Source organism: Rousettus aegyptiacus, unplaced genomic scaffold (assembly GCF_014176215.1).
Source record: "Rousettus aegyptiacus isolate mRouAeg1 unplaced genomic scaffold, mRouAeg1.p scaffold_m13_p_3, whole genome shotgun sequence".
Lineage (NCBI taxonomy): Eukaryota > Metazoa > Chordata > Mammalia > Chiroptera > Pteropodidae > Rousettus > Rousettus aegyptiacus.
This window is the reverse complement of record NW_023416306.1, coordinates 170,260,623-170,281,937: the sequence shown is the minus strand read 5'-3', so window position 1 is coordinate 170,281,937 and position 21,315 is coordinate 170,260,623. Positions and strand designations below refer to the sequence as shown.

General features: G+C 46.6%; 1 protein-coding gene across 2 annotated transcripts in view; it reads left to right on the top strand.

Moving 5' to 3' along the window:
- Window positions 1–21,315, top strand: part of SETD3 (SET domain containing 3, actin histidine methyltransferase) — a 60,767-nt gene that overhangs the window by 37,819 nt on the left and 1,633 nt on the right. Inside the window, exons 7-12 of one of the 2 annotated variants that reach the window (XM_036218364.1) lie at window positions 10,553–10,611; window positions 11,443–11,557; window positions 16,149–16,223; window positions 17,349–17,515; window positions 18,378–18,463; window positions 20,841–21,001. In XM_036218364.1, coding sequence (XP_036074257.1) covers window positions 10,553–10,611; window positions 11,443–11,557; window positions 16,149–16,223; window positions 17,349–17,515; window positions 18,378–18,463; window positions 20,841–21,001 — 663 coding nt within the window. Of the gene's footprint in view, window positions 1–10,552; window positions 10,612–11,442; window positions 11,558–16,148; window positions 16,224–17,348; window positions 17,516–18,377; window positions 18,464–20,840; window positions 21,002–21,315 lie in introns of those variants that run through there. The other variant, XM_036218365.1, reaches the window with a different exon arrangement.

Here is a 21,315-nt window from a genome sequence, read left to right as displayed (position 1 = left end):
TGCCGCGTGCTCCGTCTCCTCGTTTCCCGTCATTCTCTGTCTTTCCTTCTGTCCTCGCTTCATCCTCTTGCTTTACAGGGTGTCCCTGTGCCTTCGGGATAGTGTCCTGTCCATCTTATGGCCTTAACCACAGCTTTTATCAAGCATATTACACACTCAGCCCATGCCCTCCCCGCTGCCCTGCCGGTGACGAGCCCTCTGGGGGCCTGGGGACCGCCATCCCCCGTCCCAGGGGCCGTTCCCTGTGCCCAGTCCCCTTGCCCCCCCTAACACTCATGCCTGCCCTCCTCCCTCAGGCTCCTCCCTCCCCAGGCTTCTCTCACACTGCCCTTCCTGTCCCCGGAACGTAAGTGTCCTCCAAGTTTGAAGACTCTGGGTTAGGAGTTAGCCAGTTCCGAAGTCTTTTCTCGTCTATAACTATGATCAAAAGTCATCATCTTATATCAAAAGATGAATTAAGTCAATATATTGGATTTCTTGAGTTCTGTTCCAAATGAACACTTTAATAATGGTCCGTTTTATAGGTAATGCTTAGAAGACATGCACTGATGAAACTGTTCTTCCATTGGCAGTTTCTTTCCGGATACCGCCTGCTCCAACAAAACGGCGTTCTTAGACTGCGAGGTGGTATTTCCTCCGATAAAAACGAGAGTGAAATCCATTTCAAAATTATTGGTCAGTAAAACATTTAATTAAGGACATACAAGGCAAAGCATACTTTTTATGGAAGAGGAAGTAGTTGGATTTGCCTGCCTCGTGCTGCTCGGCCGTCATCGGCTCGGTCTCCCAGGACGGGCGCGGGTGACGCGCGGTACAGGCCCTCCCAAGCCGGCCTCCCTTTTCTTCCCAATCTACACCCCGTTCAGTTTCAAGGCAGACTCCAGCTTTAACAGAACTTGACAGAAGAATTTCCTTTTCCGACTTTTTTTTCATTTTTTCCTAAGAAATTTTAATGCTAATCGGGAAGTGGACAGTAAGTATTGATGGCATCTTAGAGCCTGCTTTTATTTATTTCGTATTTTTTATTTTTATTTTTCCGGGGGTGAAATAGCACTTAAAAAGAGCTCTCATACCTATTTTAGATGATTAGTGAAATGAGAGAGGGAATTTTTTTTACCAGCTGAAGGTGAATACATAATAATTTTGCTTAATGAGAAAGAAAGCTCTCAGCTTCTCTACCCAAAGGCATGGGCATTTTAAATTACATTTGGTTAGTCAAGTGACTGTAATAATGTTCTATTTTGAATCTAATAAGTATTACCCTATAATTTAGTACATTGAAGTTTTAATGGAGGCGTTTTTACCAATAAAGTTAAAATATGTATTTATTAAAACTCAGGATAATACATTTGAAAGGTCCCTTTCCAGGAGATGCAGGAAAAGGGAATCTAGACTTTCCTGAGGCGTCGTTCTTTATCGGTGACTTCATGTTACAGCCAGAGATGTTGTACCTCTTAGTGGCCGACATTTCCCTTCCCTTGGTGAGAACATTTGTGCTTCTCCTTGAGTGACAATGGCCAGAGAAATAGTGCTGGGGCTTTTCTCTTTGGTGGGTACTTTTTGAGCACAGCCTACGCATGGGAAATGGAGAAAATGGAGGAGTGTGAACTCCTGAGACGGAGGAGGGACCCCTCGCGACGGGCCATGTCCTCACACTCTGCCCACGGAAGTGCCCGAGGGGCCACGGGGACGGGCCTGGGCCTGTGCTGCGACCAGCCTGCCCGTGCCCCACGGCCTGAAGGCGCAGTAGGGCCCTTAACCCTGGATTCTGTTGTCACTGGGACTTAACACGGCAAGCTCAGGGCAGCCGGTGACAGAGTAGCCGGTCGCGATGTGTGGACTCGTAGGACGTGCCCCAGACTGTGCAGGCAGCCGCGGCATCCCCCTGAACCGTGACAATGGACTTGCCATGCCAGAGGCGGCCCATCTTTACCCGCACCTAGGCCCGACATGCGGTCCTGGGGTTTGTGTGCCCCCCGGAGCTCATCTTCCTCGAGCCACTCAGACTTAGCATCCCTCAGGCCTAACGGCACAACACTTAAGGGACCACATCCATTTCCCTAACAACGTGACACTTAGGAGAGTTGAAAGTAGCCCAAGCCACGGAAGAACTTGGAGGCAGAGCTGGGTTAATGATTGACAAAGCCGTGGGGTGTCTTAGAGGTTCTTCGGAGTTCTGATGAAAATGGTAGAGATTCCAAATAATAGAACATCGGAAGTTGTTGGCACACCAGTGTGGTGTAATTCTAGCAAAGAAAGTACCAGAAAATAAATTACAGATGTGACTCCCACACTGTAGAACGTAAGGAAGGAAGGGCATATACGTCCCTGCCCATGATACAGATGTGACTTCCGGGCCCAGGGCTCTCACGGGCAGGATGCAGGGACCTGGGCCAGACAGCCTCCAGTCACCATCCAGGTCTGAGACTTTATGACCATAGACAATGACTTTTAAGTGAAAACAGCGTTCTTCTGGTGGTTTGGGAAATAATACATTCAGTCTTAGTTTTGCTAATATTGCCTCCCTCCAAGCTTCGCCACGTCCTTTCAAATATTTCTACGCTGGATTTAAATGAGAGCAATATTTGCCAACCATTTTTCTAGAATTTCACCGAGAAAAAATGTATTTACCATATCGGACGCTTTATTTACAAAAGTAGGACAACAGATAATCCTTGGCTCTAAACTTCAGAGATCTGTTGCCCGGGTCATACTCCCAGCCCCATCATTTCTTAACTGAGTAACCTCGGACGTGCTGTGAACTTCTCTGTCCATCAGTGTCTCATCGATAGAATGGGACTGACAGTAGTTAGTGCTTAAGTTGTGTAACATACGTGTAAAGGTCTCGGAGAGTTCCTGGCACAGAGCGCTTAGCAGATGGCGACTCTTGCTATCTACCCTCTCCCCTTCTCTCTCAGTCTCTCTCTTTCTCTCCCTCTCTCTGGGAGAGCTTTCCTGTGCACCAAGTCCCCTCCTGAGGCAAGAGCTTATGTGCATGCTGAGCGTCAGTCCCCCGTCAGGGAAACGGGTGTCCTGGTGGTGGCCATAATGCCCTCCTCTCATAAATGATGGGTGACTCTGATTGTTAGCTTGATTAGTTCCACCAGAGTCTGTAATCTTTGTCCTCAGTTGTTAAAATCTCAAACAGCTGAGTGAAAAGTAAAATGCTACGAAGCTGGAATAAATAAATCTTGCCTGCTTTTTTGGATGCAAATATGTTCTTCTAAAACAGTAACAGCCTTTACTGTTTGCTTCTGTCTGGGGTCTGTGATAAGTTTGAGGGGCTGCAAGATTATGCACCTCACGAATAAGCGTCGATCACCTGGCGAATTGTCATCTTTTGCAGACCAGAGAAGAGGTTTGCAGTTTTTAGGTTCCTCAGCAGATGGAGATATTTTGGGCCGGCGAGTGTTAGAAGGCAAAGAAGGACAGGATTCTAAGAGCTTCAAAGAAAGTAGAGGTTGTTTGTCTGGCCCCCTTTTCAGACGAGGAAACGGAGGCACAGGGGGTGGGGTGATGTGAGGTGACACAGGAAGCGACAGGCTAGCCTTTCGAAGCCGTGCGCTCCGCTGGGGGAGCTGGGCGTGAGGTGAGGGGCGTAGTGACTGTCTGGGAGAGGGCTGGTGGCCTTGGGCCATTTTGCTCCTTGTCGAGTTCTTAAAACAGAGTAGAGATTTCTCAAGTGCGTTGAAAGATCTCGAAAAGAAAAGAGAAGATTCCCTGACCCCTAGATGGTGGGAAGATACTCTTTTTTCTAAGAGATAGAAGATGGGACACTGTTTCTCTGGAGCTTTGGGGAGTGGCCCGGCATCAGGGGCGCCATGCGGGCCGAGCTCAGTGACCGGGAATGGGGACCAGACCACCTGGGTTGTAATCTGATTACCGCTGGATCACCCACTTGGCCTGGTCCTACCTCTCGTCACCTTTGAGGTCATGGTGGTTTGGGAGGTTGTCATTTCCTTTAGTCTTACCTGTCATTCAGGCCCTTATGGGTCTATAGAGATGAACTCTAAGTCACCGCTGTCCACTGCCATCCCAGAAGCAAGGCAGGGCAGGAGAAGTGTTTTTTCCCCACTGGGGGGCAGGGGGGCCATTTCTTCAAATACTTCTGCGAGGCATTGGGGGTTCCCTGGTGGTCAGCAAAGAGGAGGCCCTGCCTCGCCGAGCTCACCTACTGAGGAAAAGAAGCGTTAATCTCGTGTGCGGGTGCGTGCACACACAGCCACGCACATGCACACACGTGCACGTGTGCACACGCGCATGAGGCAGCTCGCTGAGGTCAGCCCGGGGAAGAAGGGCTGGGTGGTTGGAGACAGTGGCCCCGAACAGGGAGATCTGGGCTGGGACCTGTCGCGGCATCTCTTTTCTAAGTCGCTTGCCTGACCGCAGCGAGGCAGGGCACCCCCGGGGGATGTTAGCATGTCTTTTCGTCCACCTGTCACATGGTACCTTCCACTTCAGAGAGAGGAGATAAAATGTTTATTGGGTGAATGAATTTCTGGTCCTAACCTTTCTTCATCTTTTTTCTGAGTAAATATTTGTTGAGTGAATAAATGGTTAACAGTTAAAATGTCGATTGATTATGACTCAGTTTGGTTCATAGTTGATGGACGTCTTCTGGTCATAAAAATGGTAGCCCATAAAGTTCTGAAACAGGCATATCTTTTGCAATGTTTCAACAAATTTCAATTTAATTTAAACTGGATGTAGGTTATAGATTTCAGTGTCTTTCCAATGAAGAACAATTCTTCCATCTTGAAGTAATTTTATAAATTTATTGAACAATGTTGATATTCCTCTACTAATCTCATTTTCTTAATTAAAAATTTTATTTAATACATATTTGTGACAGAAAAATTAAATATGTATAAGTGAAAAGCAAACAATTTAAATTTCATGTGTATTGATGTATTTATTCGACCATATTAAGTGAGTTCAAAGAACTTTATGATGACAAATTCCCTGAAGGGTCGGATATAATCAGTGTTTAAAAACAAAAGTCTTAAAAATTGATTTTTTTTCCCCTCAAGAGCCAAATACACGAACGATCTTCGATTCTTACTTACGGTCATCAAAACTAAATTCTAGATTCGATAGGCACTTCGCTGTTTGTCGTGGTGTTAAACCGTGTGACGTGTACCGCTTAGAAAGTGGAATGTGAGCAGACAGCCCGATTGACCGAGAGCTGTGTGTGCTCCGTGCTCCTTCTGAGGAGACTTCGTTGGGGGGCGCTCATTGTTCTCAGTGCGCCCCCCCACCCCGTTCTGGCTGCCCTCCGTGTCCTCCCCGCCGCCTTTTGCTCTCCTCTCAGTGCTCCACCTTCTTCCCTTTGTTCCCTTCTCCCACTGCTCCTTCGGCCGGCTTCTCATCTTCCCTCGGCCCCTTAGCCTCTGCTTGCCGCAGGCCAGGCTTCCGATGGGTCTGTGGGGCTGCCCGTGGCCTCTCTCCCTCCTCCCCATTTTGCGAAGAACCTGACGTTTGCTCAGACACCAGATCCACGCTGGGCTTAGGGAGGGCGCCCAGGGCTGTCCTGTGGACAGACAGACAGCATGGAAAGCACCCATGATCTCCTGGCTATGTGAGCCGGGGTCACGTGTCTAGAACTTATAACTGCGCCCACCCAAAAGGTCAAGTCTGTGGTTCTGCAGCTGATTTTATCCTTGTAGAAATAAGAGAAATAGAACTATGGCTAGAGTTGGCTGTATCTGTCCACAGCTAGTTAACCCGACTGTCCTTTCAATGTATGCTTCTGAAGGAAGGCCAGTATAACCCGAGACATTTTAGTTAGAAAATGTTAATTGCATACTGTTATATATATATATTTTACAAGAACTACTTTCATTTTGTGATTCCTGATACTATAAGAGCCATTAACAAGTCACTGAAGTACCGTATATGTATTTTGAAATGAACAATTGGTTATATTATAGCAGGCATACATTCTTTGAAAGACAGTATTTAAGAGCCTTTTTATGAACTGAGCCACTTTCTCTTTAGCATCTTTAAATGCCTCCTTGTAGGTGTTTATGAAATGTCTTCAGCTTGATTTTTCCTTATAAGACTCGATCTAGGTAGAGACGAATATTCTTGAAGAGCGAAGGTCTGATTTTGAAAGTGTTTCTGTCTTAGAGGCTGTTGTGCATTCTAATCCCAACCCCCCCCCCCCCCCCCCCCCCGCCGAGAATTTCGAATCTTTCTTTTAATGTGTTCGAGAATTGTTTTAGGAAATACCTCTCCATATATGTGGACGTATTTATCATTATTATTTAAAAAACGCTTTTTGTCAGATGTTAACAAAAACAACTCGAACTCAAACGTGTTTTGTTCCTGCACAGAACTGTTAGTGTTTCAGAGCGGTTTCACGTGCTAGGTCAGAGACGCACATAATAGCGAATTCTGCTTATTTTGGTTTTCCACAAAGGTTTGTTGTCTGAGCTTAAAATAAGACTGCAGCTGATTCGTGTAACACTTATTAACTGTTTATTTAGTTTAAGTACATGTCTGTATCTCATTTCTGATCGTGAAAAATTTGCATTCTATGCCGCAGCCATCTTCTTTTATACTTTATTAAATATCTGTCAATTATAAATATCAAGGTTTTACATTAATGTCAAGATAGTACATCAAAAATTCATGGAATATGTGACTTTTTCCAAGGGTATTTAATACTTAATGCATTTGTGTCATTTTTCTTTCCAGAGATATTGACAGGTTTTATTAAGTGTTTGTTAGGGAGATTTCATTTTTATCAAGGGACTATAAAGAGAAGCTGCATGCTAAATCAATTTTTTAAAGCCAGAATATTGTTCATTTTTTTCATCTTCAAACTCTAGTAATCCATAGGTTTTATGTAAATTTCTTCTTGGTTTATTTTTGTTTTATGTGAATGATAGTTCAAGATAGAACTTTAATAAGGATCAAATATGCTGACTGTAGTGGTTTTTAATTTCCTTAAGCATAGCTACCAGACCCATGCAATATGGTAAATTCTTCAAAATGTCATACTTACATATTTAGCAATATTACTTCTTTTTATTGAAGCCAAACAAATGATTTTAGATATTAATCTTTCCCAAACGCAGTGATTATTTTGTACTAGGTACAATATTGCTGCGTCTTCTCTGGAAGCCCTCCAGATGAAGGAGTGGAGGCTCAGGGCTCCTTTAGAAGTAAGCTCTCCAGGCTCTGAGTCTGATTGCGAGCCACGGCCGCCGTTCATTCTCCAGCTTCAAATATTTATAATGTTCGAGAAAGCGAAAACATCAATCACTTAAAATCTGCAGAAAATCTGTGGCTAGTTTCTAAACCCATGTGTGAGGGGGTGGGAGGTGGGGAGGGAGTTCGTGCTGCGGCCGACCTGGGCCCTGCTCCTGTTGGGCCCCGGTGCCTGAGAGTCCCTGTCACCGTCTCTCCCTGACATGACCCCCCTCACCCCTCCCACGTATGTCTGCAACTGTCACAGTGAAAGCAAATTGGCCACAAAGTGTAAGGTTTCCGTTTTAATTTGCAATTTTATCGTCAGAGTATAAGTTCATATTTTCCTTCTGTCGGAGGAGGTGTGTTGTTGTGATAAACCTTACCAATTCCTCTCTGTAAAGTGAGGTATGTTCTGCCATCCACCTGAGAACATCCGAGGAACTTTCAGGTGGTACCTTCAGGTTAATATTACAATTTTTACAAGATGCATTTTTAAACCTTCACTTGGTCTTCACCAGGGAAAAGGCTTGGTGTTTAAACAAAAACTCATTCTGTGCAGCATTAAAAAAAAAAAAATCACTCTGTCTAGAGCTTAAATCCGGAGTTGTTTGGATTAGGCATTTTCCTTGTGCATTTTTTTCAGGATATATAAAAATATTTCTTTTTAAAGTTAAATGTTTTCCATAAGCAAATCATTTTCAATCTCAAGATCCTTGTAGAGCTATCATATAATTTTAAGAGGCAGGGTAGGTGTTTTTAGAAAGTAAATTTTGCTTGAGTATAGCTGAAACAGTAGCCATTCTAGATAAACCCAGTTTTGGTTTACAGTAAGTTACTATGCAGACCCTGCCCTGGGAAATAATTCAAGAACCCTGCGACTGCGACCTATCTACCATAACGCCAGTAGGTGGCGGTAGTGCCACAGTAGTGAGAGCTTTGTCGAAATGGAAGTTATTTGCTATTCTCCATAGTGTCACATTTTGCTTCAGTGTAACTGTTAAGTGCATGTGTCTGTGGCAGAATAGCTTTTTATATCAGAATTACATACAGTAGGCACACCCTATTTTTTTAAGCAGATAAGAACAACTATTTCTAACAGATTCTGCAAATATTACATAACTCTACAGCCAAAATAATCTTCATCTGAAGAAAGCATTTGTGCATTTTTTTTCTTGAGTTTTCTTTACAACTTCATCAGGACTGTGAGCATGAAGTTATATTTTCAGTAAGAAATGTGTATAAATAGTAGGAAGGGAAACATTTTGGAGAATGAATTTTCCATCTTTTTAGTCCTTGAGGAGGTCGCTGTTGTTTGAACAGTTTCTTGTAGCGTCCAAAGCTATTTAAAGATCTTCGAGTATTGGAAGATTCTTCCTCAAGTTGTTTTAGCATTCGGCGTTCCAATTTGGAGAATTCTCGTCTTTTCTCCTATTCAATAAGTCAAACTTTTCGGGGAGAGGAATGCGGATCAGATTTTGAAAATGTATGGGATTTCACACTGGAATTTACCAGCTTTCAAAATACCATAGTGTGTCCCACAGTTTAAATGAATTTAAATATTTTAAAATAACAAAAACAACAATGCTCTCTCACCTCCCAGGGTTTGAAAAGAGGTTCGGGATGTGCAGCTCTCCCAGGTGATCGGATGTGGAGGTCCATTTTGTTATAGATCAAAGGGAATTTGAGCAACAGAATGCTGACGTTGGCCTGTGGTGCTGTTTATCACGCAGTCAGTTTTGGGCAGAGGGACCGTCTTATTTGCTGAATTTGTACTTGGATGAGGAGAGACCCGAACACTTGTGATCGTTTCATAATTCAGTGGGAGGCGTCTCCCGGGCCGTGGCACGCAGCCTGCGTTCCGTTTGTTACAAAGCAGGGGCAGCGAGAGGCTCCAGCCCCTTGGGGGCTCGCCTCGTCGCTGTGCCTTGCTTGACCGCGGTATCGTTTTTTTGTTGTTGCCTTTTTTTTTTTTTTTTGCCCAAAGATAGGATTTCCTGACGTTCCTGTAGCAGCTAGAAAACGCCCCAGGGGAATGTTATTTTATGTATTCACTTAAAAATATCTTCTCTAATTTCATTTTCATCATCACGGAATATTTCATGAGTGTATTCTTATATGTTAACTTTTCTTCCAAAGGGTTAAAACCAGCCCAAGGATTAGAGGGGAGAAGCCGGCACCTGGGAGCTAACACTCAATTGGCAGCCTTTTGTAATATATAATTTGCCTAAAATTGCGCACTGAGCACAAGCTTTTGTTTTCTAATTGATTTACGGTTTGAGCCACTTTTACCTCATCCCCTACTGTCCTGCGTACGGTGCCAGCGAGTACATTACAGTGAGCGATGATAAATTACCGTGTACTTGTGATGCTAATGCGTCAAGAGTAAAAACTGCCTACTACACGGAGCTTTATGCATTAACAGTGGTGCAAAGACACAGTTCGGAGGAGTTTCATTTGAATCTCAGAAGTAACCATTTGTTCATTTGATCACTTACTGCAATCTGTCTATCAGACTGTAATTGAAACTGAAGATTAAAATTATACTGTTACAGCTTTTAATTTCTTAATTGAGACAAAGTTTTTAAGTGCTTGAAAGGTCCAAGGTGCTGGGCGGGTTGGGGGGAGTGTTGTGAAGAGAGAATATGAAGTGTATAAAATTTTTCATGAGTGTGAAGTTTTGGATATTTTTACCAAATGTTCTTTTGTCCAGAAAAAAAAAATAAGAGTACAATTTAAATATGTCAGTCTCTGTTTTTTAAATCTGTTTGTAAAATTTATTTTGTAATTTCACAAAACTGTACTTTTCCTGATTTTCTGCCGTGGAGTCACATTTAGCGTGTATTTGATTCATTTGTCCATAACAAGTTGATTCCCATCCAAATGATTTAAGTCAGAGATAAATGAAAGAGCTTTCCATTTATTAGTGCCTTTAATCGTCCCCTCCACTGATGTGAAGAGAGATCTGACATCTCTGCGTAAGGGACGCACAGCACGTTTGGGCAGAGGACACAGAGGCCAGCGCCCCAGCTGGCTTTGGGGGCTCCGGGTTTCAGTTTCGAGGGTGTGCCTACCTTCGGTGAAGTTAGTCCAGCTTCAGTTTTATTTTCGTGCCATGTCTAGCGTCGAAACAGGAAGAAGCAGATTTATGGCGGCTGCCGGGCACAACAAACAAGTTGACAGTGATGCATGAGAGCGGGAGACGCGCGGGTCCCTCGGCAGCGCGGCCGGACGCCGCCCGCTTCCCCCGGCCCTTGTTAGGGTCCGGTCGGCAGCTAAGTGATGGCATTCTGCTGACTGACTTTTGTTTTCCCTTCTTCTTTTTTCACCCCTGCTTTCTAAAACGTCTGATTCCCAGACCCATCCTCATGCCAACAAACTGCCCTTGAAGGATTCTTTCACTTACGAGGACTACAGGTTGGTTGGGGGGATGTGTGTGTGCACGTGTGCGCGTGCGTGTGCGTGTGGCGAGTGTGTGCGTGTGTGTTGGGGGGTGGTTTCTCAGTGAATGTGGGATCTCGGAGGTGAGAGCTGCTTCAGGAAAAGTGACTTGTGTCACCCTGTAAAGCCTCAAGGCGCAGAGAGTCGTCCGAAGTTAAAGGGACAGCTGGGACTAGTGTCCGTCAGCGCCTTAACCCCGCGTGGGGCGCGGGTCCCACTCGCAGGGCACTCGGGCTTAGTCGAGGCAGCGACTCGGTGTTGGGGGTTAATGTTCGTGTGGGGTGCTCATGAGGATTGTTTTCTTTTTAAATACACTATTTTAGTGTGAAGTGGGACTTATTTTTGAACAAAAAGATTTAATTCTCTGTACAGCATAATGAAGAACAGCACTCCACATTTTGTAGAGTTCTTGGAGGATTTCTGATAGAAAGGAGCGAGGTTGTTTGCTCCTCACTGAGTCTTAAAATAGGTGCAGAGTCAGCACCCTGGGGAAGGAGGGGGTTGGCCCGGGCGGGGGGCGGTCAGGGGCAGGAGGACCCAGGGGGCCCCTTCCCGGCCTCCCCCGGAGCAGCCTCGGTCCCTCGCTCCTGGCGGCTCCGGCTCCCTTTTCCTTCCGATGCCCCCTTCCCCAGCCCAACTCTAGATTTAATTTTAAGTGATGACGATGAAGTCCAGCCTCCACCTTTGGTACTTAGGAAAAGGTTTTGAAGGTTCGTGAGCATCAGCCAAAGCTCGCTGTCCGGGCGAGTGCCTACCGCGAGGGCTCTGCATGTCCACGTGTAACCCGCCTCTCTCTGGTCGTTGCAGGTGGGCAGTCTCCTCCGTTATGACGCGGCAAAACCAGATTCCCACCGAGGACGGTTCCCGGGTGACCCTGGCGCTGATTCCTCTCTGGGACATGTGCAATCACACCAACGGCCTGGTAACGACCTCCTCTGTGTGGTGTGTAGTCGGGGGAGCTGTTGTGGTTAAGCTGGAAAGTGGACATGCCACCCCCAAACCACTATCTGCGCCGACCGCCGCCTGCCAAGGGAGCAGACACCCCTCCCCGCCGCCCACAAGTACGGGCTGGGGTCCTCCCTGATTTCCCTCCCCGACTCCAGTACTGGGGACCTGAGTCTTGCATCACTTTCAAAACCCACAGCGAGCTGCATTTATCTGCCAAGCCGTAATTCCAGCCTAACCGCTCATTCTCTTATCGAACCACAGACTAAACCAAAGTCTCTTTTTTCATATTCGTGTAAAAATTGTGATCTATTGAAAAAAACCTTCATTCTCGTTCTTCCTTTTGCGTCCTGTGCTTTCTCCCTTCGAGGACTCTATTTCCGGTTATGCACCGCTGTTCTCTGGTCCCTTCCCGCCCCACTGTCACCTGACCTGCGACCCGCCGCGGCCCCGGCCCTCCGCCGCTTTAGCCGAGGCGCGGGCTCCGCTCTTGGCCTTGCGCTCCGGACTCGCGTTGGCATCGTTGGCATCGTCAGGTGTGGGAAGCGCCGGGCGGCAGACGTTAGGAAAACAGAGGTGGCTGACAGCGACAGCGACAGTCGAGCAGGGCGCTGCGCGGGGAAGGAGCGAGCCTTCCCTCTTCCCTCGCCTCCCTGCCTTCCCTCGCGGCTTCTGCATTCTTCGGATTCCAAGCAACAAAGAGGGACGTGGCTCCTTGTCTGAGGGAGGCTTCCTGATGCCCGCAGAGACGGGCGGGGCCTCAGGGTATTGCGGGTCTTTAAGCATCAAGCCAGAACACCGGGCTCGGTTAATTTTCTGTTCCTCTGGTCGCAGTGTCAGCTTCCTTTGTTATTATTAGCGGCATTATAAATAGACTGAAAAGTGCTGGAAATGAGTGTTTCACATCTGATTCCACAAAGTGGCCAGCACACGTGTAATGGATGGCCGCGTGCCGCTGTGGGGAGGCCCAGCGACAGGGCCCTCCTAAAATACAGAGGACGAGCACTCCCACATTTACGATTATATTTTGCCTTAATTTACATATGCTTAATTTAATTAGCCATTTTAAGAAATAGTAGCATATTTTATCATTTATTTTCATTAATAAAATTTTACATTCTGTTCTTTTTCTCTCAAATCTATTTTAAACTGATCGACGTTTTAAAATTTTGCAAATAGCTTTTAATATTTCACTGTAATATGTATATATTTTTTTGGAGTAGATCACTGGTTCCCAAACTTGATCACAAGAGGGTTTTGTTTTTTTTTTTAATTTCTAAAGTTTAAAAAGTACATACTTTATTACAAACAGACAAACCCAATTAAACGATACGGAAGCCTCAGGGTCAAATGCAGAGGTTCCCTCCCCGCCAGGTCCCAGCCCCGCTCCAGGGCCCCCGGCTCTGGCCGTCCCCTGGAGGGCCCTGGTGGAGGGCTCCCTGCGGACTCTCCTACGCTTTGCTGTGCATTTGAACCCTCACATACTCACACACTGGTTTTTGCGTTGCTTTCACATAAATGGGATTAAACTAGTCGCTTTTTTCCCCCAGAGTGAAAAAAGTTAGTTTACCTCAAAACGAAAATAATGAATTGATGGCAACTACTAATGCTGCGTTTTCTTTAATACTATTCATAATCTCTACCTTCCCACAATCCTGGAAAAGATGTTGCTGAGCGCGAGAAGGTTCATACAAGACGTTAGTACTTTTCCTATAGCGGGTTATTTTCCCTGCACAGTTATCGCGACCCCTCTGTGGACCGGCTTCCCGTGGCAAGGAGAGGACTTCGTGGGCGATTTTGTCCCTTAGCATCTGAGAGTCTGCTCTGGCACTGCGGAGTGGCGGTGTTGCACGTAGTAACAGTCTCGTTTTTCACATGAGGGGCTTGGAGTTCAGGCTCAGCTTTTCAGACAGTCGGTTTCTTCTGTGCACGTGTCCATCCTGACAACTGCTGTTTGTCTGTCCCATCACTGAGAGAGTGGATGGGAATCTGTGACCCAGCAACGCTGTACGCCTCCGACAGTGTCCCGAAAACCTGGTTTGCGGGAGTAGGGGTGGAAGAATCGAGTGTGACAGTGACTCCGAACCAGCAGCAGCAGGGAAGAGCAGAAGGAAGTCGGGCTGGCCGAGCACCTCGGCCAGAGGCTCCGGAGGCGAACCGGTTTCCTAGCCACGCGGAGAAACAGGTTCGGACAAGTTTATGAGGCACAGAATCAAGCCGTAGGAAATAACACGTCCTTAAGTTCTGTGTGACGTGTTCAAAATCCACGTAAGCCGCGCGGTTCCTTTCTGGAAGATGTTCAGTTGATACAGAGAAGGACGCCTCGGTGGTTACAGACCGTCGTGTTGCTTCCAGTAGGTAAAGCGCGCCGCAGGGGTCAGCCTTGGTGTTTGAATGCGTGACTCTTCCGTCAGGGCGAAGGAACGTTGGGAAATGCACACAGAATTGAGGGAGGCTCCTTCTCAAGGCCTTTCTGCTTGAGTACTGAAAAATCTAACACATGGAGATTGGCATGAGGCTCCTGGTCTCCGAGTCAAAGCCCCGGTTTTTACGGGTGCAGACGAGGCCGCCCGCTCGTCCTGTTCCCGCCACTCAGGCAGCCAGATCCCCTGCGGTTCCCCAGACACCTGCGCACACAAACCCCAGGGCCTTGGCACTTGCACCGTCTGCCTGAAGCACTGCCCCTGGGGTGCTGCAGGACACCCCAGACCTCAAGGGAGGCCGCCCTGAGCACCGTGCCCAGAGTGGCCGCGGCCCCCCTCCCGGAAGTCTCCCTTCCTGTCGCCTGTCTCCTGAACGTCTGGCGTTTTCCTTTTTGTGAGTAGTTGGTCCTCCACCCTGTCCTGCGCCCCTGCCCCCTTCCCTCCTGCTTCCCCTGACTGCCGTGCTGGGTCATGCTCCGGCCAGGTCCCCGTGGGGCCACACTGGAATGCCAGGCATTCGGGGCTGGGGGTGACGGCCAACCCCTGCCTCACCATCAGGGCCGTGTTGGGCAGGAGCTGCGTGGGCTGATTGCGTCAGGTGTTTAAGCTGTTCTTCGGCTGAGGATGTGCCAGGGTACCCATCTTCCCGTGTGTCTCACCGCTTCCTAGTTCTCGCTGGTCTTCCAGGTCAGAAACGCGAAGGATTTCTGGCGACGCAGCCACCGAGCCGTTGGTTCTGGGACAGCGGGCGTACGGATGCGCGTCGCGTGCCCTCGGACCCGAGCGCCATTCGCTAGACTCAGGGTGTTTACCTTTTGGACTCAACCCGTTAATACCTTCATGAGCAAGTAGCTCTTGTCAGTCTTGAATTTGGATTCTCTAGAATAAAATGAGGGGGTTGAAAGTAATTACTGAGCCTTTACAGATAACCTGAGAGACGGGGCGGGGGGCGGACAGACTCCGGAGGTGCACTGTGAATCTAAACTGGGGGCCCTGTTCTTTCCCCTGGGGGTTCGTGCGTCAAGTATGTATTCTGAAAGGCAGTGTCAGGTGTCAGGTCTGGCGTGCTAGGTGCCCGGACCCGGGGCGGGAGGGGAGCGCCAGGGTGACCGGCGGTGGCAGGCGCACAGGCCAGTCCCTGGAGTGCGGACCCAGGCCAGGGCGAGCGCAGCCCCAGGCACGAGCGAGCACGGAGGCCGGCGCCGCAGGCCGCTGCCCTGTCAGGAGGCCGAAGGAAGCCCGGGGGTCCCTCGCTGACTGTGTTCGTAGGAGATCCACATCATAATGTCGCTGAGGATGCAGGAGGACAGTGCTGGGATCGGGGGCCAGTGGAAGGCTTTCGCAAGTGATACGTTAGGCGCCGAAGAACGAGGCCATCAGCCAACGGGGAGCAAGGAGGGAGGAAATAGTCCGAGGATGATTTAGTAGATAAAATGCCCACCGGCTCAGGCGTGAAGAGTGTCTGTGTGACTGGTGTGCCAAGGCCTGGCCGGCCTGGCCCAGGAGACGTTAGGAGGAGATGGGGGTTTGTATTCATTCGTAATGGGTTTAGAGACTCTCACAATATAGCTCTCAGCAGAAAGGAAGTGAATAGGATGTAACTAAGTTATCTTTTCCTTTGCTTTTCTGAAAGTTTTAATTTCTCTAATTTCAGAGTAAAATATGTACATAATTCAGAAACAGCATTTCTTTTTCCTTGATTCTTTATCCAGTGGAAAACCCACTTGTTTCTTGAAGGCCAACCGTTAGATAAAGACAATATTCGCAAGTCAATCCGGGTTCTCTGGGGTCCTGGATCCAGCTGTGGGGGGGCGGGTGCCACAGCATTGCCCCCTGGGGGGCTCAGAAGCAGTGACTTTGTAATAAATGGTTTATGGTTGGTTGAGACCAGCAAGTGATAATCTATATACTATGTTTCCTAAGAGTAGTCCTTTACTTCAGGCACAGAATCCTCTACAAGAATTTCTAGTGTGAATAGTATTAGTTAAAATAACTGAGCATTTCTCAGCTCCGTTTTACAAAGCACAGCACGATGCATGCACCCTTTCTGAAAAAAGTACTTGGGTAGCTTTTTATCCTCTAATTGCCAAAAAGAGGCCCTCACGGGGGAGACCGTGGACACCTGGACTCCGTGTCGCCCTCTAGATCACCACCGGCTACAACCTGGAGGACGACCGCTGCGAGTGTGTGGCTCTGCGGGACTTCCGGGCTGGCGAGCAGGTGGGTGGCCGTGGCGTCCGGCGCGGGCCGCGCTGGGCAGGGCGGTGCCGCCTTGCCGACGTTAAAAGGGGCTTTACCTCGGGCAGAGACATTCGGCACTGACGCTCAGGGCTGTTTTAGAAACGTGTCTTGAGACTGGAAGCTGTTGTAACCTCATGCTTTGCATTGAGCCTTTGGATCCACAAAGGAAAAAAGATTTAAATGCAGTTATTTTTACAATCAACTTAATATTTGCAATGACCTAAAATTTGTAGCTGAAAATAAACTTTGTTGTTATGGCAGTAGAACGAATCTTCCAGTTTTATAAACTGCATTGTTTTCATTTTTTTCCCTGTTGACTAGAACCTTCTTTATAAAGCAGCAGTTTATTTAAGTGGCAAAACATACAGGAATCAGGAACCATAAGACCTATCTTCTTGAATTTTCACTTTAATCTGCGAATTTTTAATCTAATAATTTGGGCAGGGGCAGGATTTCGGTAAGTTTGAAAATATACACCTGTAAACACCTGCATTCTGTCTGTCGGTTTGCTGACCAAGCATATAATACCAAAAAACAAAAAACAAAAAAAACCAAAAACTGACATAGACCACGTTCCAATTGAGCCAAATGAAAATGTTAGTCTAACCAAGTACTGATCTATTTCTGTAGAAGAGCTAATGAGCCCTCCTGCTGGGTGCAGAATTGCCACAGGATCTAGAAATGAATTTCTGACAGACATTGCTCCAGAAGAGACTCTTGTATTGAAAGGGGAGGAAGAATGTGGTGAATTTAAAAGTAATAGTAAAAAACAGTCCTGCCGTCCCTCAGAAGGAGGGCACTGTGAGGGAGGTGGGGGCGGCTCCGGGCTCCTTTGTGCATATTAGCAAGGCCCTCGCGGGCCGGGAGGTGAGGCCCTTCCTCCCCATCTGACAGGGGGGAAGTTGGGGTAACTGCACGCCTCGCCCTAACTTCACCCGGCTACATGCGATGCACAGGGTAGGTGTATGACCACTTCAGAGCTATTTTGTCGCGTTACTGTAAAGCCATATTAAGTATATGAGAACTGATCCTTTGTCCTGCTCTGTTAAGAACGGATGTTAAGTTTCTTTTATGTCCCTTTATTTTTTCTTTACTGCATCTCAGATTTACATTTTTTATGGCACTCGGTCAAATGCAGAGTTTGTGATCCACAGTGGTTTTTTCTTTGACAATAATTCACACGACAGAGTGAAAATAAAGCTCGGAGTGAGTAAAAGTGACAGGCTCTACGCGATGAAGGCCGAGGTCTTGGCTCGCGCTGGCATCCCCACGTACGTAGAAAACAGTCGGCTCTTCCCTGTGGTGCTCGAAATCGTTCCAGTTGCATGATGTTTAATTGGTGTGTTACCAGAACTCCTCCACGGTAGTCTGCCTTCATCCCTGTTGCACAGCGAGGTTAGACTGTCGAGATGCCTGGTGATTGACCAGCGTTTTCAGACAAACATAATCGTGTTGCTGGTGTGTTCACAGTCAGTCGTAGGGCATATGGCCCAAAGCCCCCATTAAGCAGGCACTTTGCTGTCGTTAATGCCTTTCGCCTTGAAAAGGTTAATGACCTAGATCAATTTGTTTCACTTAATTCTTTGCCACCATTAGTTTCTGTAATGAAGTCGTGATACTCAGTGATTTCAAGAATTTCTGGTTAAATTCTTTAAGATTTTCTTGCATGCGAGGTGCAAAATGATAAAGAAGACCAGAATTATGATTTATTAGTTCTCCGGGGAATGGAGGAACCATTCTTAATGAAAATGGATTATCCAGGCCTTTTTTTATTGAACTTGTCAATATTTGATTAATGATTAAAATGTGAACTCCACATAAATTATTACCATTTTTTAAGAACCATGGGTCCACTTAATTCTCGTAATGTGTCGCGTGCACCCTGAGACTGAGTCTGTTGGACTGTGGGAGTTGCTGGCAGAGATGGTCACACCATCCTCGTCGGGCGGGCGGGCGGGCCTCCAGCCTGTGACAGGCCTGAGAACGGTGCTTGCAGGGTCGAGCCGAGGAGCCGCAGTGACTGCTGCTGGCTCGGCGCCCCTTGGGGACGTCCGGCGTGTGGATTGAGGGGATTCCGCTTTGGAACACACAGGTGACTACGGCAGGGCGACTGACCGATCCTCTGCTTCTCAGTTCCAGCGTTTTCGCCTTGCATTTTACGGAGCCGCCCATCTCTGCCCAGCTCCTGGCTTTTCTCCGAGTGTTCTGCATGACTGAAGGTAAATCATTTCAGGAAAAAAATACGTTCACCTTAAGAAATTTCATGAAAATATGTAAAGCATCAGGATTCAGATTAAAGGTAAAATTGCTGAAAACTAAAGTACCTTTTGGGAGGAGGTAAGATGGCAATATTGGAGAGAAAAATTGATCTATTTTTCCCTGGAAATGTTTTATTAAATCCTCGGTGTGTTATCATTATTTACTTGTCATAAACAAATAATTCTCTGCTTCATTGGAAGGAAACTTAAAAATCTTGGATTGTCTAACTGTATCAAAATTCTGTGTTTGGAGATGAGAGTTTTTGACGTGCTGATTCCCCAGGACAGCCTGTTCGCTCACAGTGTGCTCGTATATTTAAGCCACCTAGAGAAGTTAATGATCAGTTGACAGTGAAGTCACATGGTCAGCGGTGGCATATGTGGGCCATGGGTCTTGGTTTGTTAACCAAGTCTGTGTTCTGCGTCTGAAGTTGCCAGCAAGCCTTCTAATGCCAGGCATCCTGGCAGCGGAGGTGACACAGCCAACGGAATCGGCCTCCGCACCCTGTTCTCATCTCCAGCCTCTTTTTCAGGCACAGAAAGAGTTAAATAATTGTATTGAGCATCTACTTTTCCATTTGCTTAAAAGGAGGCATTTGCGATTTCTCTCTCTCTGAGATTTGACCTATCGTGTGCGATTGGGTTTTCATGTTTTGTCTGAAACTGCTCCTTCACATGTCTGGGTCTGGGGTTTCATCTGTGAGCGAGTGAGTGATTGAGCCAGGGACCCACTGCCTGACTGAACAGGCGGGTCCGCGTCCCCCTGAAGGCAGCGGCCGAGCGCCAGGGCGAGACAGCGAGCCTGTGCCCTAACCGAGGCCGCGGAGGGGAGTCTGCGGGCTCTGCTGTCCTCAGCTCCCCGGCTTCACACCCGGATCTGGGAGAAGTGCCGCCAGGTCCAGGGTCGTCATCAGGTTGGAGGCAGAAGACACTCAGTCCCAAAACACAGGCGGTCTAGATACCACTTGGCACCCGCCGAGGTGCGAGACACATTATGCCAATGTATAAGTGCGATTTAAATGTGACCTTCATTTTTTTTAACTTTTTAACTTTTTAATTTTTATTTATTTATTTATTTGTTTGCTTATTTAATTTTTTAAGATGCCTACACCACCTGGTCTTCCTAGGTGGTCTCCCTTCCAAGTACTAACCAGGCCCGACCCTGCTTAGCTTTGAGATCAGACTCAGGGTGTCATGGCTGTAGGCTTAATTTCTTTTTCGAACTTTAGATTAACTTGTTTTCTTAAAAAAATAACTGCTTAAATCATTTTAGGTCTGTCTTGAGTCTTTCATTTCTCTTTAGTCATAGACAGTTTGTCATGTCAAGACAATTGATGCCTTCTTCGAATTATTCTGAATAATACTGGTAAAAGTTTGGTTTGCTGGCAACAGAAGTTCTTCAGTTTGAGTTGTAAATAGTGACAGCTGTGGGGCATTTTGCTCTGAAAGAGAAACTGTCTCATAATTACATAAGAAGCCTGGGTGTGTTTCTTGGGCATGAATAGGATCGACATGTTTTGGTCTTTTGAAGATAATGTGCCCGGAGATAAAACGCTCAGAGCAGTTGCTGAACTCTTCCCTCCTCTTAGAAATATTCGAAGGTAACTGAGATGTTCACTTGCGTTTATGTGTAATTCCTGTTTAAATTCCTGACAAGTGAGGGACATAGGCATATTTTTCATTAACTGTGATTTTATAGTCCATTTTCTTGTTTTTCTTAGTGGTTTACTTGTTATAAAGTGAGACAGATAGTTTTGTCAGGTCAACTACTGGAACAGGCACCAATCAGATTTCAATTTAGAAGGGTCACTGGAGCAGCAGCTCGTTTTTACCCTTTTACCCAGTTGGTGTGACTGAACCCATGGCTGGTAGGAAGGGTATTGTCAAAATGTTGCTATAGATCGTCTTTATTATTTTTATTATTTTATTATTATTATTTTTTTATTATGGTGACATTGGAAATCCAGTAAGCCTCAAGTGTACAATTCAACAGTAAGTCATGTATATTTTGCGTTGCTAGAGATTGTCTTTAAAAAGTATCCTGAGAAACTGTGTAAAGCTCTCGGTGTCCATCATAAAAACCGCGAACCGCGAGGGGGAGCTATGCCGAGGCTCCTTCTGGCTTCCAGCTCAGGAGGACGCGCCTCGGTTCCCGCCCCGCGCGTGGCCCTACCTGCTCGGCGCGGTCTGGAAACGGCCTGGCTGGCTGATCGCAGAGAGCTCTTAGCCCAGGGAAATGGCATTGTTGGAGAAGACATCTCGTAAGGTGGATCGCCTGTTAAAATGAGGAGTGGTGCCATTTCCCCACCTAACAGATGGCCGTGTGTGTTTCTTGTAGAAGAATTGAAAGAACATTTGCTAGGAGACAATGCTATCGATAGAATCTTCACTTTGGGCAACTCTGAGTATCCCGTGAGCTGGGACAACGAGGTCAAACTTTGGACATTTCTTGAAGATCGAGCCTCCCTTCTTTTAAAAACGTATAAAACAACCGTTGAGGTAATTAGATTGATTGAATGAGGATTTGAGATTTGTCATGTTTTAAAAGATGCATAGTAAGAGTCCTTCCTAAATATAAATTACTGTAATTCTTTAGCAAAATCATCGTATGTGACATTTTAAATTCAACTTAACATTTTCTTATTTCACACACTCAGAGAAAGAATCATTTTGAGGCACCGTTGGTTAGAAGATAGATTTTAAAAATTTAATACTTCTCTATAATTTCTAATTCATATACAACAAACATAAGTTTTCATTGAGTCACCAACTCGAAGTACTTGTTCATTCATTCGTCCGTCTTCACATCCATC